This window comes from Plectropomus leopardus, chromosome 19 (assembly GCF_008729295.1).
Source record: "Plectropomus leopardus isolate mb chromosome 19, YSFRI_Pleo_2.0, whole genome shotgun sequence".
In the NCBI taxonomy this organism is placed as follows: Eukaryota; Metazoa; Chordata; class Actinopteri; order Perciformes; family Serranidae; genus Plectropomus; species Plectropomus leopardus.
The window spans coordinates 15,980,039-15,999,090 of NC_056481.1; the positions used below are offsets into that span (position 1 = coordinate 15,980,039).

The window sequence follows — 19,052 nt, forward strand, 5'->3', positions numbered from 1 at the left end:
CACTTGTGCATGTAGGCGGGTTGCACATAAAACAACCAATATATAGAACCAATAGTTTTTCTTTTTGCTTTCTTTGTTCTCTTTGCCTTGCTGAATTTTCTTGATTTGCAACTGACTCTCTCTCTTTTCCTCTTTTTCTGCTTTCTTCTTTGCTCTTTCTGTTTGCTGGTTTCTTTCTTTCTTCCAGTACGTGGCATTTGGCTCCCTATTCTTCATCCTCATCTCCATCTCCACTTTCTGCATGGAGACACATGAGGCCTTCAACACCATCCTCAACAAGACAGAGAACGTCACGGTGGGCAACTTGACCCGCGAGGAGATTGTATACGAGGTGGTGACTGACAGCTGGTTGACGTACGTGGAAGGCGTGTGCGTCATTTGGTTCACCATTGAGGTCCTGTTGCGAGTCACCTTCTGCCCGGACAAGCTTGAATTCTTCAAAAGCAGCCTCAACATCATCGACTTTGTCGCCATCCTGCCCTTCTACCTGGAGGTGGGCCTGAGTGGACTGTCCTCCAAAGCTGCCAAGGATGTCCTGGGGTTCCTCCGTGTTGTTCGATTCGTCCGTATCCTCCGAATCTTCAAGCTCACCCGCCACTTTGTGGGTCTCCGTGTCCTGGGCCACACCCTGCGTGCCAGCACAAATGAATTCCTCCTGCTTATCATCTTCTTAGCCCTTGGTGTCCTCATCTTTGCCACCATGATCTACTATGCTGAAAGAATTGGTGCAGACCCAGATGACCCGACTGCCAGTGCCCACACCAACTTCAAGAACATTCCCATTGGATTTTGGTGGGCCGTCGTGACCATGACTACACTGGGCTATGGAGATATGTACCCGGAGACGTGGTCAGGGATGTTGGTTGGTGCCCTGTGTGCCTTGGCTGGTGTGCTGACCATTGCCATGCCCGTACCTGTAATTGTCAACAACTTCGGCATGTACTACTCTCTGGCCATGGCCAAACAAAAGCTGCCCAAAAAGAAGAACAAACATATCCCCCGAGCACCACAACCAGGGTCCCCCAACTACTGCAAGCCAGATGCCCTGGCTATGGCTACCGCATCACCGCAAAGGCTTTTGGGAAACGTCCTTGGTGGAGTGATGGGATCTGGAGGCATTGGGGGTGACTGTCCTCTCGCCCAAGAAGAAATTATAGAGATTAACAGAGGTGAGAAATAGTAATGATAAACAAAGCAAAACAGAGGCAAGAACCCCCAGAGGCAATATAACAATAGAAGCCAGACAATAATGCTGAACAAAGGCCAAACAAGAATTAAGGTAGAATTAAACAAGAAATTAGAGGCTAAAAAGTGTTTGAAAAATACACTAACAGAATAAAAGCAGTAAACACAGGAAATGAATAATAATAATAATAATAATAATAATAATAATATTTATAAGCTGGATCAAGACTACCAATGGATAAATTAAAAGTTAAATTAGAAGACAAGTTAAATGATGACATCCCATAAAAGCAAGTCTAAAAAAAAGATTTTTAAGTGATTTAAAAGAAGTCACTGATTCTGTGCTCTGAGATGTGCTTTTCACATTAAAGGTCCAGTGTGTTAGATTTAGGGAGATTTAATGGCATCTAGCGGAGAAGCTTGTAGATTGCAACCAGCTGAAACTTCTCCCAGTTAGAATTCCATCAGTGAGGTTTTTACCGGGAGGAAAATTATAATATAATATAGTAATAATATAATTATGTCCATCCCTCTCCAAAAAAATGGACCAGACTATGAAAGCTGGCCAAAACAGTTTCAGGTTACAAATCAGTGTTATGCTGTTCAATATATGTTCAATTTTTGATAATATATACCCTTAAATCCTACACAATGGACCTTTAAGTCCTTCATTTTGAGAACAAATGTCTTTCACAATAAAAGATTGACTAGCATGCTTCAGGGGAAAAAGAACAGTGTACTACTGGCAGTTTTAGGTGTGCACAGTGATAATTTCGAAGGTCCAGTGGAGGATTAGAGTGCCAAAAAACGAAGTGAACGCTATCAAGAAGTGATGCATAGTTGATTCTGGATCCACCCCGGAGAAATCACTGGCCCATCAGAACTCATGTGTAATTTATGATCAACTGGTAGGTCCACAGTAGCCTTAAGGCACCCATCTGTCAGCGAAGAACAAACACTATGGAAGGAAAATGAACTCAATTATCTATTAAAACAGCTTAATGCGTCTCAATTTAGGCTGACTGCACATATTTTCTCTCTGGCATTAGCAGTGAAATCAAGAAGAGATGTAATTTGGCTCTTTGTTTGCTCTTTACATGCTGCAGCATCAGGCGTCAGGCACATGCAACAATAATGCACCTTTTAATGCATTACTTTACTGCCTTAGTCATCAGTGAGCCTGAAAATATTGGTTTCATCAGTGCTTTTACTCCATCTCGTCTGCTTGGCTTCCGTCCAGACTGAAAAGGTTTCTTGTAGGTTGTCAGTAGATGTTTTTAGCAGGAAGTTGTATTACTGGCTCTAAGTCTGCTCTGCAGTATCATCACCACATGATGTTCACATATTTTATCATGTCTCAGTGAACATGTGGGTGACCTCTACATCTGTCAGTCCCAATCATTAATGAACGTGGTTTAGCACGTGATATGTTTGACTGTATACCAATATCTAGACCAACTGTGTGTAAAAATGTAGTGATTACTTTCTTGATTGATTGCTTTGTCTTTAAAAGCTTAAAAAGAATACCAAGTTGATTATACCAATGTGATTAAAGAGACAGTTCAGAGACAGCACATTTTCTTCTTACCAGTAGTGGTATTTATCAATCTAGATTGTTTTGGTGAGAGTTGCTGAGAGTTGGAGATAGTGGTACTTAATGTGCAAACTAGTTCATTTGAAAAACTAAACAGAAATTTGCCCTTGAAGAAATCATGACCCGTATACACAAGATAATTGACAGAACTTGTTGAGAGCAATTTCACGAAGGAACTATTTTCTTTTTACCAAACTACATATGACAACCGTAACACCTTGCAGGAAGAAGTGTGTATCTTATGCCAACTCACCTAGCACCAGTGAGCTAGCTAATGTTACAGCTCAGCCGAGGAGGATGCCGTTAATGTTCACATCTCAGCCATGATCATGAGCTCCTCTTCCATGACTAGATGCACACTTCCTTCTGCACAGTGATTTGGCTGCAAGGTGTCGTTTGGTAGTAAGAAAATAGTTCCCACATGAAACGTCTTGCCACAGACTCTGTCATGATTTCTGGAAAGAGACATTGCTGTTGAGTTTTTCAGATGTATTATTTGCCACTTTGAGAACCACAGCCATCTAGTTCCATTATCTCTGAAAGAAGGGAGTCATATCTACAGCTGATATTGCCAATGCCCAGCAACTTACACCAAAACAATCAAGATTCATAAAAAACACAAATAAGAGGAATAATGTGTATTTTTGATTTTGGGATGAATTGTCCCTTTCACAACAAAATTCAACCAAAAATGTAGTATTTGAAACAGAAACAAACAAGCAGATTTGTTAATTTGAAGAACTGTAATCAGCAAAGATTTAGTAGTTTTCCTCATCCATTACCTAAAAACATTGTCATTGATGACATGCATTTTCCCACAGTTAATCAACAATATAAACTTACAGTGGTATTTTTGTTAATACACGCAAGACACTTCTTCTTTTAGGCTGTCTTATAATTCTCTTGTATGTGGTTTTCCTCCACCTTTCCTCTAGATTCCAAGCAGAACGGCGATGCGGCTTCGGCCGCCCTGGCTAACGAGGACTGTCCCACCATCGACCAGGTGCTGAGCCCAGACGAGAGGAGCCCTATTGGGCGAGGACCTACCCGGGAACGCTACCAGCAGGACCGCGCCTGCTTCCTGCTCAACACCAGGGAATTCCGTGCCACAGATGGGAATGTGCGGAAAGGTACGTTTCACACTGGGAGACGGATACAAAAACATGCACATCTTATGTAAACAGACCCACACAGCAAGACACCAGGCACAACATACTGTCAACATATAGAATATATATTTCCAGTGTGCAGCTGATGCAGATAAGTACACACAGGTCAAGATCACATTGAAAACATTTAGGAAAGATGGGTTGGATGAAAGAGCACACACAAACTTTGGATGCTTCAACTACAGATAGTAGGCTCCAATCACAGCTAGCAGCAACATACACACAGTCATGCAGTTAAAACACATGCATATGCACTTCTGCTCTGCTTCTACTGTTTCCACCTCTCCACACTCATGTTGTCTGTGTTTCCATCACGGCTTGGTTTCATATTTTATTTCTTCTGTCAGAAGAGATTTTCTGTCCCTCTACTTCTCTCCTTTTTCGTTCTCTTCTCCTCAAACACGTCTTCCATCTTTCCATGGTGTCTGTGGATTTTGTTCTGTGTCCCATAATGTCACTTTCATTCATGCTCATAAACGATCTGTCTTTCTCTGTCTTCTGGACTCAGACAGTTGACCATGCATTAATTTACTTCTCGTCACTTCTGTTTCTCCCTCTCTGTTTCTCTCTCTCTCCTGCCTTGCAACGTCCTTTTAATTTTTTCCTGACCCTCCCCTCCGTCCCCTCTGTGATGACTTACCCTCCCTTACCTGCCGCACATTTTCCCTCCTGACCCCCTTCCTCCTCTACCCCATCTTGAAACCCATGCCCTCATTTTCCCTCCCTTCTTATCCTTTGTGCTACACCGCCCCCTAACCCCTCACCCACTCCCTTATACCCACCGACCACATTTTTTTAAACCCCATGTGCATTATCTTTGTGCTCATGAAAACCTGACACCTTGATTCATTTACTACTGCAATCCAACCACCACCACTGCCGCCAACCTGCACCAAAACACTCCCTAACACTCCCTCCAAACTTTCAACACCCCCCTGTTGACAACAAACTAGAGGCAGCAGCCCTGGCACCCAGCCCAGACTCCCCTCTGACTGAGGATTGGTATAAGATGGAAGGGTCTCTGTTACAGCAGGACCTCAATGCAAACTCCACGTCCTCCTGGATCAAACCATAGACCAGAGGTAACACTGACAAAAAAAAGTTAGTATAAAATAAAGGAGCCCATAGCTTAGTCAACTTTTGAGTGAAAACACAGAAATTTTGATCTGGCTCTCCATCACGTAGCATGTTTTTTTGCAGGTACACTCAACCAGTACAGCACACACTGTAACACAGACAGCTGCACACACTATGCATGACTTCAGATCACAGATACACCACCATTGCCACATTGTGTTTACATGTTCAGCGGAGTTTCACCCGTGAAAAGTCTCCTCTGTGATTGAAAGTGTGTCGTCAGTTTTAAGTAAAACGTTAAGAGATTGATGCAAACAGACAAAATGAGTGCTTAAATATGAATATTAAGGTTTGGGTGGCATTTTAGGGCTCAACATTTGATTTATGACCAGCCCATTATCCTACATAAATACAAAATTTGTGTGTTTATGATGTTAAAAAAAAAAAAAAGAAAAGAAAAGGAAAAAAAAGATTGGAAAGAAAATGGGATTGCTCTGTGATATACACCCACAATGAGTAGTGTGGACAAAAATGTGTATATGTGTTGCATAAACTCGCATACAGTCATGAGTGCGAGCGCAGTTCCATGTGGGGGCGTGTGCAAATACACCCGGCAGCTCAAGTGAAAAGTTGTCCTGTGTCAATAACTAATAAAACGTAACACTAAAGAAGATTGAACTGGGAACAGCGGGTCACGTTGTTGTCTGATGTGCCTCTGTGTTGTTGTTGTCTCTCTCTTCAGGTTGTGTCATATCACGCGTGTGTATGTGGGCTTTTTCATTCTTACATGTTATACACTGTGTCTCTGTCCTCTCAATGCCGTCTGAGTGTCGTGTTTGTGTTGTCGTGTGTGGCTTAATTTTGTTTTTTTTTCCCTTCTACTCTGTTTATTTCGTGTTACTCCCTACCCCACAGGCCTCCTCCTTGGCAAACAAAAGCACTCACTGCAATTTACAAAGGATCTTCCTTGATAATACACTCTTTTTTAACAGTTTTATATCTATATAAGTACATGTACTCATGCACAGGTTTAACCTTAAGCTGATGGCAATTATTCCTTCTATGCTAGAATGCATTTCAGGCTCAAAAAATGTGCATGTTTACATGTACATATGCTATTTTTTATGTAAAATCAATTGGCCAGCCTTAATAGCTTCACAGTTGAGTGCAGTGTTGAACGACAATCATCTCTTCAAGGCCAGAGGTCACTGGGGTCAGTGGAGCTTTAGGTCAAGGGATAGTACCTCTTGAAACATACCACGCTGAAAACAAGCAAACATTTTCAAGCAAACTCTTACAATGCAATGTCTTTGTAAAGAAAGCCAGTCATGAAAATACTTTTTCACAAAAATACTGTGTTGTGAGCGTGTAATGGATCTGAAATACTATTCCCTAGACCGCGTATATGTGCTTTCAGTGCCTAGTGTAGTCCAAAGTTCAGGACCTACTGTATCTGTACTGAAGATGGAGATCTGGATAGAAATCAAAAGGATTTATGAGCTGCACTTGGTGACTGAAACACTTACTGACCAGACAGACAGAAAGACAAAACGCTATGACAGATTTGATTGAAAAGTGGCTACATGCTGTCTAAGGTAAGCAAGCCTTCGAGCTGTCCTAGCCCTTCACTTACAGGTCCCTGACATTGCTTCAGTTTCAATGGTTCTTATGTATAAACTGTAATTTTAGTGCTGCAAAAATCCCTCTTTGAAGCAAATCAGGAGTCCATTGAAGAAAATAAGTGCTTAAAGTATTAGGACTAAGCTTTAAGGTTTTGGCTCCTTACAGGAAAGTTGTATACTGTAATTCATATGTTTTGGTTGGGGATCTATAATGGATCTATAATATTGAATAAGCTGAGCCCTATGTACCAGAGAAAGATATTGTACTTTATGCAGTAAATACCAGAGAAAATGGATCAATTTCTTGTCATTTTTTGGAATCTGATTCTCTAAGATTTGATAAGGCAACCCCTCTCATTCCCAACCTGTCAAATACCGACACTTGATCAGTGGCCCTCGGCACCCTTTAGAGACAGTATGTTTTTGACACGTACACTACCGTTGTATGAAAGGCACGAAAGTCTGTATGGGTAAAACAGACCCCAAACTCTCACCTAGTAGACCGCTGTTTGTGTCCCATGTAAAACCAAAAGTCAATAGAGCTATTAATAACACAGTGTGCTAGTATATGTAGCATGCTATGCGAGTGACGTATGTCACGACATCTCATTTTGTTAGAATGAAACGCACTTATTTTATGCCAAACTATGTTTTTTCTAAACCTAACCATGTTCTTTTGTCCTAAACCTAAAGAAGTAAACCTAAAAGAAGTGTTTACCTCATTTTATTTTGAAATGCATTTAACAAGTGTAAAAACAAGTGTCCCTTAGTATCCAAAAGTGACTCTGGAGGGGTACCTGGAGCATCATAGTTTGATGTGGAGGGCCACTGACCAGGCGTCGGTAACTGACTAGTTGGGAGTGAGAATGTGTTGAATATAATAGACATATAGTCTAATTCTCGCCCGGTGCGTGTGGAAATAAAGCTTTGGCTACATATCTAAAGTTGGATATATGGCTGTTCAAATGTACGTGACTTTAAATGTAAAAAAAACCCAACTCTTGGATTAAGTGAGAGGAAAACAGTAAATGTTTAGAAACTGAGCCAAAACTGAGTTTATGTTAGTCTGCTGCTACCAAACGTTCTCCTTCTTGTTTTTAAAGAGGGATTTCCATGCTGTTTAAAGCTCATTCTTGTGTGCTTCAGTTGTGATTTATTTTGTAGATAAACGCATAAGATGTCTTTGCGAACCTTTTTTTAATCAGCTTTTCAGTTTTCTTCTCTTTGATTGTTGGCCATCTGACTTTCTATGCACCCAATGCAATATGCATGTCTCACTAAGGTCAAACGGTCAATCACCCCTTTGATTGTCCACTCCCAATCACTCCTCTAGTCCTTCTTCAAGGATCTTGTTTGTTTCTGTCTGTCTCTCTCTCTCTCTCTCTCCCTCCCTCTTTCTTTCACCCTCTCCACACTCTTTCTCTCAGTTCCTCACTATATGTGTATGAGTTTTTTTTCCCTTGTATTTCTTGCGTTTTTGTGCTTATTTATGTGTTTTTAACATGTTTTGTACATCTTTCTGAAGTATTTTTGTGGAGTATTGTGTAGTGATTTTGTGTTGTAGTGTTGTTGTTTGAATGCTTTTCTGTGTGCGTAGGATTAAGTTATATTTATTTTTTTAATATATTTTGCTGTTGTGGTTATGGTGTATTTTATTTTTTTTAACAATGTTTTTGAGTTTTGTACAGCTGTGTTTTGTTGTTTGTGTGTTTCGACTTCCCCTATGTTCTTCCTGTGTTCTCCTTTGAGTTTGACCATCACTTACTATCTGTCTTCTATGAATTGGAATGATGAAAAGAAATTGCCAACAAAAACAGTGAAATTAACACAAAAATGGCACAAATCTCACTGGTTCAGGACATTTCCAAGGATTTATTTGACAAAAAGCTCATTATTCATCACCAAATTTAACTAAACCCACAATATAAAAAAAAAATCTAAACGTTTTTTTGACTAAAGAATATGGATTATATTATTTATTGAAAAACTACTGGCTCGTATAAACTGACAGTATTTCTACATTGCAATTTAATACAATGTATAATATAATAAATAAATACTAAATTTAATTAATAAGTCTAGTTAGAAAGAGAGGTGCGTTGATTAACTGTTTACTTGTCAATTGTGAAATTGATGGCCGACTAATTTTATAATTGATTAATCAGTTTGACTAGTTGACAATATTTTCTGATTCCAGCTTCTTAAATGTAAATATTTTCTTGTTTCTTTACTCCTCCATCACAGTAACCTGAATAGCTTTGCGTTGTGGACAAAGGAAAACATTTGAAGATGTCATGTTAGGCTTTTGGAAACATTTATTGACTTTTTTTCACCAGCTCCTGACATTTTATAGACCAAACAATTTATCAGTTGATTGCGAAAATAAGTTTAACCAACAAGGAATATAAACGTTAGTTGCAGTCCTGCTTGTATGCAGGCTGTTATACTTAGCAGGGTTCTCCATCTACATTTCATTTCACCCTTTTAAACCCAATTGTTTATTATTCTTATGCTATTGATTCATATAGACTGATGGGCAATTCTTTTTTGGTATCTTTGCAACATTCACTTAGTGGCTACCAAAATTTTTCTTTTTATGCCTATGCAAGTAAGTCATCACGCCTAATATCTGTTGTAGTCAGTTATTGTGTTACGAGGCTTGGTATGACAACTTAATATACTAAAAAAATCCAACTCCCTCACTCCTTGTGTGTGAAAACGTGTCAGTATCCTCCTGTATATCATTGTACTCTGTATGATAAACTTATCCTACATTGTCTTGCGTGTTCTAACGTGTGTAACAACACCACTGTGTATCTAACAATGTTGCCTCATCACAACAATCTGCAAATATTTTTGTCTGAGCCAGATTTTCACCTCACAGAAGAAAAAACATAAATATTTATGTATATGTATGAGAAGTACACATGTATAAAATATTAAATGCATTTGCTGACGCATATAACCTAAATACATGTAACAAGAGGACGCAATCATCTAGTTTCCCCAAAAGACACCGCAGGTACTGTATGAAACGTATGGACACATTGTGGCTTCAGTAACTACCATGAGGAGATCAATATATCTAATAAAGGGTAACAGGAGATCACAATGTCTTTAACAGGCAATTGATCCCATGTAAGAATGATACAGTTACAGTTACAGTATACCATGCCAAGAATAGCTTCTGAAGAGTCAGCAAATCCTGTGTCCTCCACAGCAAGCACACACACTCATAAAACTATAGGACATATGCAAATTATGTAACAGAGGTGGTCAAGTAGCTTGCTGCCTTCTATACATAAGAAGTCTATTATTTCAGTCTTTTTCATGCTACATGATTAGTTCCTTTGGTAAACAGTCTGGTCAGAATATTTGCAGTTTTTTCTTTTCTCAGTTCCTCTGTGTCTTCCCTGTCCATTACTTTCTCCTTCTGTGATTAACACTCATTCTCCATCCCATCCCCAGGCCGCCACTGCAGTGCAAGTGTAACTAAAGTCTGACTGTAGGTAGGTACTTACTCCCTCCATAGTGTAAATTAAGTGTGGCTTTTGGCAGAAAATTATGTCATCACTGAGTGCAGTGACAGCCAAACTCACTATTTCCCCTGATGGACAATCCCAGAGCACCAAACCCCTGTTGATGTTGTAAATACAGTACTTAGCACAGTGAGGAGGAGGCTAGCAGAGCGTGACAGACTGCAGTGGCTGAGACGTGATTAACTTTATCAGCATTTCTGAAAACAATCCTTGTCTTGAATATTACCAAGCAATACTTTGGCTGCCCCGTCTTCATTATTCTTCATCAGTTTCAACTTCATCTGATCAACAGATACAACAATACAACTCTTTTTTTCCCTGTTATTCATATTCGACTCATCACAGTTAAGAAGTGTTTTAAATTCTCTGATTTCAGAATTAAAGTAGCGAAAAAAAAGGCCATTTGTTAAAAAGAAAGGGCGAACGGATTCTAAAGATAAAATTGAATTCAACAAACATGACCACCTATAGCTTAGTTGTTTATCATAATGTATATGAAACATTATTCTTGTTCTTTTTATCACGTGAGCAGTGTGTGTTCCTCCCTTCATTCTTTTCCCTCTCTAAACTCTGCTTGCTGATTTTAGGACAAAAAAATAGAACCAAAGGCATTTCTCAGTAGAATTTAAACCTTTTGTATTAACTTCATATCAGGCCTCCCAACTTAATTTTTTGTGAACTCCTATAATATGTACTTCAAAACTGTTGACCACTTGTCATCGTTAATCAAAGAAAACACTCATGTAAAGCATACCATTTGCATAACATTTATGCTAACACAACTTGTAGCATAGCCTAATATCAGCTAATTAAACTACTCTTAAATATGCCTTAGGGATATTATTATTAGCAGAAACTTAAAGGTATACTATGCAGGAACTGTCATTTACCGTTTGTAAACACTACATTCAAACTCTCCCTACACTACTTGTAGGTACACTGTAAGATACTGTTGTAAGAACATTACATTTGTTATGATGGAAAAGCTGATATTTTAGCAAGCTACCTAAACTAACCACAGGCACCGACCAGACAGAAAACAGGCCATCTCCGCATTGCTCTTCATCCCCATCCTCTCCTTCAGTGCTCACCATAGGCTGCATAAATAATGTATGTACCTACCATGACGTCACCCATGGGCTGGTGGACTGCCACAAAACAGTCCACAAACCTCAATTTTGGCATTTTGGCATTTTTGCAGATGCCATCTTAGTTTTTTGGAGCCAGAAGTGACCGTATTCTAATAAGAGGCTGGAGTTGTATAGGATTGAGGGGGGGATTTGACTGGAAGCAGGGGACACTATCTGCAGACAGCCTGTCACTCTAGTGGCCCCGCCTTAAAATATGTGTAACTTTACAACTTAGACATAACTATAACTATAACTTTGTCATGATCCGGTCGCCTGGTCACTACTTTTTATAAATGGTAGGCTACAAATAAATATGCTGCTTCACACCTCTAGTGGGGTCAAGAGTGATAATTGAGATGAATTGCTTTTGTATGAGTGTATACATTGTGTTTTTGGTTTTTTTGGTAGGAAAATCCTGCACAGTATACCTTTAATGTAGCTCTGACACTGTCAAATTGCAAGGTTGCTATAAATGAGATAAAATTTAGACAGATTAGATTACTTGCATACATTGTATTCTGTGAATCCATTGTGATTACAGCACAGGAATGGTGGAGTATGCAATTTACAATGAAAATTATTACATGTACTGTAGCCATACAAAGAGGTAATCACTGAATGTATACAATACATTCAATCGCTATAGAAAAAAATGCCGACTATAAAAAGAATCAAAATCAGGGTTTAATTTTACAAATACGAAATACGATTATCACTTTACTATTCAGTTAGGTTAGGTGAAGAGTTTATCATATAATGTTAGTTTTAGATTAACAATAGCTTGTTTTGTCTGTATTCACTAGTAAGCATTGTTGTAGTATTGCTATATAAACAAAAGGTTTTTTTCTGCCCTCTCCTGTTGTTGCCTCTAAACTCCAATTCAGCATCCTAAAAATGGCTACCATTTGATGCAAGCTGACAATTTGTCTCAATACATTAAAGTGGTATGAATGAAATATTTTTGGAACTAAATTTGAGACTGAAGCAGCACCACAGATTGTCCAGACAGATTCTCAGACATCTTTATGGGACTTGCAGGCCTAACAAACCCAGTGAAAATGCATCATCAATATTTTACCGAGTTGCCATCCGACTAATGTGCCTGAGCTAGTCAGAATAAAAAACGTACTATTATTTATGGTTGGCTCAAATGATGCGTAACATAGAGTGGTGGAGTGGTGGCTACTTTGCACCACGATATGTTTTTCTATTTTAGCAGGAAGGCACAAAGGGCGTCATGGTGTACCAATGGGTGTTCTTTGTTGTCTGACTGTGGCCTTGTGATGGTTGGAGTTTGACAAAAATATACACTTTAACTTGGTCATTTGCTGCAAACTCTCTTAACATTTCAGTTTGATTGCAAAGGGTTTAAGTTAAATTCAGCCAATGAAACACATTTCTAATAAACTGTAAAACTCCACCCATTATGGGTCAGCTAGCCATTGTTAGGGAAGACTAACTGCTACCTACCAATGGTGTTTTTCACATCACGTGATGCAACAACACACCGTCAGCACAGCACTACCTTCTCTGTGGCTTCCTACAGGGCGAAATCAACGTCTGCATGTTGTGTTACACACCAGAATTACAGTGGGAAATGACACAAAAGCCAATGAGTTACTTCTTAGATAAATAGGTTTTGGAAAATATACGATAAGCCATGCAAGCACAGTGTTTTACACTTCAAAGTCACTTGCACAAGTGGCCAAGTGGACCGTGTCATTTCCCACTGTAAACAAAATGTGAACTGATCTTCATTATACTTTTACCAGAGGATAGGAAGTATTTTTCAATGTTCTGGGAGGACATTTTTTGTGTTGACCATTTGAAGTTTACAGGGAACAAAAGCAAATATTAAGTAGGCTTTTTATTAGGGGGATTCCAAGGCAATTCAATTCAACATGACATAATTCAACAAATACTCTCATACAACAGTTCGTATGATATCTTACGAAAATGCACATACAGTGGTTGGTTTAATATCTAATTAATTAGCACTCACTAGCACTGGATGGCATTGTCATGTTACAAACTTGACATAAAGATACATGTTTCACATGAAGTTTTGTATGTTAGGTTTAGAAAGGTAAAGTTACATAGGTTAGGTTTAGGATAATAAATGTGGTAAGGTGTTGCCATGTTATGCCATTATCATAAAGTTATGTACTTAACCCTTTGAAACCTTAGCAAATTGGCTTGATTTCTTTAAAAAACATGGAAGAAATGCAATGAGCAATGAAAGAAGAAATGACAGAAAAAATAGCGAGGATTTAGTGAAAAGTACAAAAAAGTTACCTGAAAATGATTTTTTTTTTTTTTTAAAAAAAAAAGGATGTAACATAATTTTAAGTATGTAACTGATAATTAGAAATAAGGTTTTTCTCTAGCTTTTATTCTTGGACATTTTCCATAGATTTTTAAAAAATAGTTAACCAATTCCTCTAATTTGTTGCAATATGTGTAACATTTCTCACCAAGTTGCTCATTGCCAATTTTTCCCATGTTTTTTGAAAGACATTACACCAAGTTTATGCCTCAAGTTTAAATACTTGTGACAGGCGTCTGAAGCCAGGACAGTAAAAGCGATGTCGCTCCAGGTTTCAAAGGGTTAATGAACTATATTTAACGTTAAGTTAAGTAGGTTAGATTTAGGAAAGTAAAGTTAAGTAGGTTAGGTCTCCTGGGGGAAAGTCCTGTGTTTGTTTGACCCATCCACCAAACCAACCTGCCACATGGACTTTTACTATACTCCTTGCTTTCTTAATCCCGGCAACACTTTGTTCACATGATTGCAGCCTCCACTATAATGATGCTTACACACAAAATTACTGGCTCATAATTACATGGCTTATCAACAAATTCTGGTGCATTCCTTTTCATAGGTATGCATACGAACAGTGCACAAGAACAGCCTGCTTCATGCTGTATCGCTAAGCTTTTTCACCTCAAACTTAATGTGGTCAACTCCTACATTGTATCAGTGATATCTGAGTATTTACTTCTTGTGTTTGTATCAAACTGTACAGTTGTGGCCAAATATTGTCTAAAACACCTAAACATTGAACATTATGCTTCACATGATAAAATGTTGGGTGTTTTATCCAATGGGCCTATTGTAGGTGGAAAATCTCTTTTTATCAAAAAAATCTTTTGCTTTTCTGTTTTGAAAAAAAAAAAAGACATATCATAACTCGCATTTTCTTGTTTTGTCTTGTCTTGTCTGTCTTGTCTGTGTCTGTCCCCGTCTGTCCTTTATATGTGTTTATGATTTAATAACATGCTCTTATGCTTAATTTATTCTCTCCACTTATGTGCTTCTTCTCAATTTTAATTTCCTCTTATAACATCTTAAACCTCATGTTCATGTTTCAATACTATGCAACCTTCATAACAAACCACCTGACTATGGAAAATTTGTCATAACATGCCCAAACATTTCAACTATGATTTCATTTTATTTTATTTGCATATGATATCAAACAATATTACATAATCCAATCTAATGAAAATAAAATTATTTTCTTAAAGCAACGGGCTACGAGAAATCTCGCAGTCTCAATAACATATCGGGAATGGCTGGGTCTTCACTGCGGCTTGCTCCTATCACTAGCCCACCCTTTGAAACCTATGAGGCTCCAGGACCACTGCGCCGCTGTCGCTCACCTATCCCCTCCATTTTGTAGCAAAAAAAAGAAAAAAAAAAAGGATGTTTATGATTGGATGATAAAAGATGCAGTGGATTAGCTGTGGACTGATCGCATTGAAGTCTCCATTTGGGTTGTACACCGTGCAAAAACAATAGCAATAACATAAAATGAACTTGAATGTAGAAAGAATGACCCCTTGTCTTGTGAATCTAATGGTTTATGATGCATGCGTCAGGTTAGCTGATGGGGTCAAATACAAATTCTAGCTTTACACTGTTATTTTAAATTATTAAAAGAAATGTTAAAAAAAATATTTGGATTGGTTAGTAAAATAAAAATAGTATCCGAGATTTAAAAGAATGATCAAAACACGTGCACAGTAAACATTTTGAAATGTAGAATTAAGTGTGTAGATGGGCATCCATTTTTTTAATGTTCTGGACCAAACAAAAAAGCTCACAACACTGTCCAGAGAATTACTACAATTCATTTAGCCAAAGACAAAAAAAAACATTTATAGATTAGATTGATGTTTCTACTTTCTGTCTTTTGTGAATATTGATGTATGTACAGTGTAGACATCATTTTGGTAAATCTCTCTAAAAGACAGACTCGGCTTCTAAAAGTCTCAGTATTAATTTTCTATCTCATCAATGTGACATCATTGAACACTTTAGTTTACACAGCAAAGCTAAGCAATGTCAAAAGTTGAGAAAAAAAACCCTTAAAGCTTAAATTAAAAAATACATGTATTGTACCATAAGAACTATCTCAACTGCGAAGCCTAACATAACTTTTAAAAATTGTAGTTTATTTTATTACATTGCTGTTAGGATCCCATGTATGCAATTGCTACGTTCCAGTGTACAGTTAAAGGTCTATTCAGTCACTTTCTTTGGCAGTTGCGTGCATGTTGTCCGATACATTTCTTTATATTTCTCATCATCTTATGCATCATACGCAATTATAACAATCATATTCCAAAACAAAAAAATATTCATTTAATTTGTACCCCCTCCCAATATGGAAAAAATAATTTACTTAAGTATAACATTTATTTGTTTCAATGCAATGTAAGCTGTAGATTTGCAAGTAATGTACCACAAGTTAACAACAAGGCAGGTTTAACTTACCAAGTGGGGACCAGAATGAGGTCAGTTGAAGTTGGGACACCCAAGTTGTGGAGGGATGTTTGCAAAGTGTGAGGTAGCCAATCTAGTGTTAGCCTACTACATGTTACACCATCATATGATGCTATGGGACTCAGAAATACTTTTGCCCATTGATTTGCATTGGAAAAGAGAGTCTGTAAATCATTGGATAAATGTATGTGAGCTTGGTTGTTTGCTAAACCAAATGACCTAATGTCATATAATGTACCTGCTTTACATTAGCAAATCGACATTATCAGACCAGTTGATTCTCTACTCATTAGGGTAGATGGAGAGTTATAAAGCAGGTTTAGCACATTTTCAGCATTTGGAATTGGGGGACATTATATCTTTGGCTGTTAACATTGTTAGAACAGCTGAGGACCTCACAAGTTGAGCTGCCTGACTAGCTACATGCTAACTGTGTTTTGTCTCACAGGCACTTTGGCACAATTAAGCTATCACATCCTCAGTTAATAATTTCTATTTGACTACTGAGTGGACCTTTGAAGAAATGCTAATTAGGACAGTCATGTAAATGAATAATGTTAAATGTTGATACACAATTTTTCAAAGAAATCTAAATGCAATATATTTAGAAAACAAATTATTATAAACTAAGTACAACAGATATACTTGAAATAAGAATCAGATATGAATGACTACTTTATTAATTATATAGTTAAAACAAATGCAAGCACTTTACTAACTCACTGTTAGTTTACTAACTTTTAAAGAGTTATACAAGTACAGTCCATTTAAAGAGTGCATGTTGGGATACAGACCATATTATTACAAATAAATAGATTAAACACCCCAGTCTGTCCCATCAGACATCTCTAACTAAGGATGTTCATTTTCCAAATATCTGTTTGGCTTCTTCATCATCTTTATTTCAAACATATATATATATAGTTTTGCTTTAAATGTTTGTCTAAAACAGTTTTTTTTTAAAAAAAAACCAAAAACAAATTTAAACAACAAATGCAATCTGTAGGTTATCTTTTGAAAAATGTGGCTGTGGTTATAATATATCATTCCCCTCATATATAAAAAAACAACAAAAAACAACCTCTTTCAGGAAACTTACAGCTTTTTTCCCCTTAGACTATCATCGTCACATGAAAATAGATCGTATCTGAAACATATAGCAAAAAAATAATTAAAAAAAAGAAGTAATAATTAAACATACACATATGCAATAAACATGCAATATTATTTTAATGCTGGAAAACATAATGTGCACATACATATGTAAATATGCAGATCTATTTTTAATCTTTAAAATGCACAGAGTTTGTAGGCAGTCTACTCATTATTTTTAATTTAGCTGTTCCAAGAAGTATTACCATGACATCATGAGCCATTTGTCTTGATTTATTTCAAGTCAGTGTGGTTTTACTGGTCCTTTAAACTTTTGATGTTGTGGCTGCCATTTTATAATTGTTTCAGTTTTATTTTTTAATTTTTTTTCACTTCTACTAGTAATGTGTATTTCATTGTTAGGAATGACTTTTCTGTAACACTGATTGTTAAAATAACATTTGTTAAAAGAGATACAATGTTGAATTTAACTGTTTTTAAGTTCTTTTACAAACAGAAATGTATTAGGACTGAAATCACAAGGAAAAACTGTAAGTGCTTTCAGAACCAACAATTTTTCCAGGTGTAAATGGACAATATTTAGTATTTACTTGTTTAGAGAGTCAGATCCTGACATTCTTATGTCATAACCCATGGTCCTGATGCCATTTTGTCTAAAAATCGATGTGCTTCCAGACCCTTCAACTTTGAGAACTTAGATATGCAGTATTGTGTTTCAGGATGAAAGCTATGGCATCATTTGAATGTTTGCTTGAATCTGTTGTCGACTGGAGATTTGTAAAATTTGAAGGGTCTCATTTAAAATAGATTCTAACATAGAGTCACTGCAAGAAGTAATGCTTGCTTGGCTTCATCTGATACGGGTTTTTGAAGGCCATCCCACGTACACTCAGAGTGAAGTTGCTACTAGTAATGCTTAAACTAGATATTGTAACAGATCACCATTATGATGTCAAAAGAAATTACAATAATTTAGAGTGAAATATCTGAAACAGCATGCTGAGCTTTGCTTCTTCCAGAATTTCTTGACATCAACTCCTTAATGTAGCTATAATGTCAACCTGATGGTATGGAAACTCTGGTATAGTAAATTTTTAAACAGATTTAACTTGCAGGAAGTTGTTTTGTGAGCATGTAATGAGTATACGAATATATGTTGAATGGCCTGGGTTCAGTTATCAATGGTAACCTTAGTCCACATCAGCAAACCTGATTATTGGTCTGTAATTTTTGCTGGTATCACTTCTCTCAGTGTACAAAACCTCAGTTAATCTTTTAAGCGCACATGCATACCGTACAATCTGAAAATTACTCCACAGTGTGGATGTTACAATTTGCAGATGCGTTGAATTATACTGGTATGCCACTAATTGGAATGTGCATTTTCTGTTACAGTCAAGGAAAATGTCCATCCTTCTTATATATCTGCAGAAGAATGTTGTTTTTATTTAATGCGACCATTAACTGAATATGGGTGAGATTAATAACATCTTACATGCCACACTAAGTGTAACATTTCAGAGTACTGTATTTGTTCATATTTGCTTTGTATTGTATCAAAATTAATCTGAAGAATGTCATTAGTGTTGTTCTTTTGAGCTTGTAGAGTCATTTCATATAGTCGTGGCCAATGCAAATCACCTAGGACACTCTGACGTACACATTGTTTCAGTAAACAAAACAGGCAGATGTTGTAAGTGCCTCTATGAGGCCCCTGTAGGCTCTGATGTCAATTTAGGAGTTCATGCAAACTAGCTAGATTTAACTAGCTAAACCTTCGAAGCAATGCTTAATAGATCAGTGGTTATAATTGAATATGTACATATCTGTATCT

The 19,052-nt window shown here is 37.3% G+C and overlaps 1 protein-coding gene across 4 annotated transcripts in view; it reads left to right on the forward strand.

Annotated features, from left to right (window-relative positions):
* LOC121959262 (potassium voltage-gated channel subfamily C member 1-like) overlaps positions 1-19,052 on the forward strand; it is a 60,025-nt gene that overhangs the window by 30,959 nt on the left and 10,014 nt on the right. For 2 of the 4 annotated variants that reach the window (XM_042508495.1, XM_042508496.1), the window contains exons 3-5: positions 188-1,169; positions 3,715-3,909; positions 4,902-5,030. In XM_042508495.1, the coding sequence (XP_042364429.1) occupies positions 188-1,169; positions 3,715-3,909; positions 4,902-5,023 (1,299 nt within the window). In that variant the 3' untranslated portion in view covers positions 5,024-5,030. The remainder of the gene's footprint in view (positions 1-187; positions 1,170-3,714; positions 3,910-4,901; positions 5,031-19,052) is intronic. The other 2 variants (XM_042508497.1, XM_042508498.1) reach the window with 1 other exon arrangement.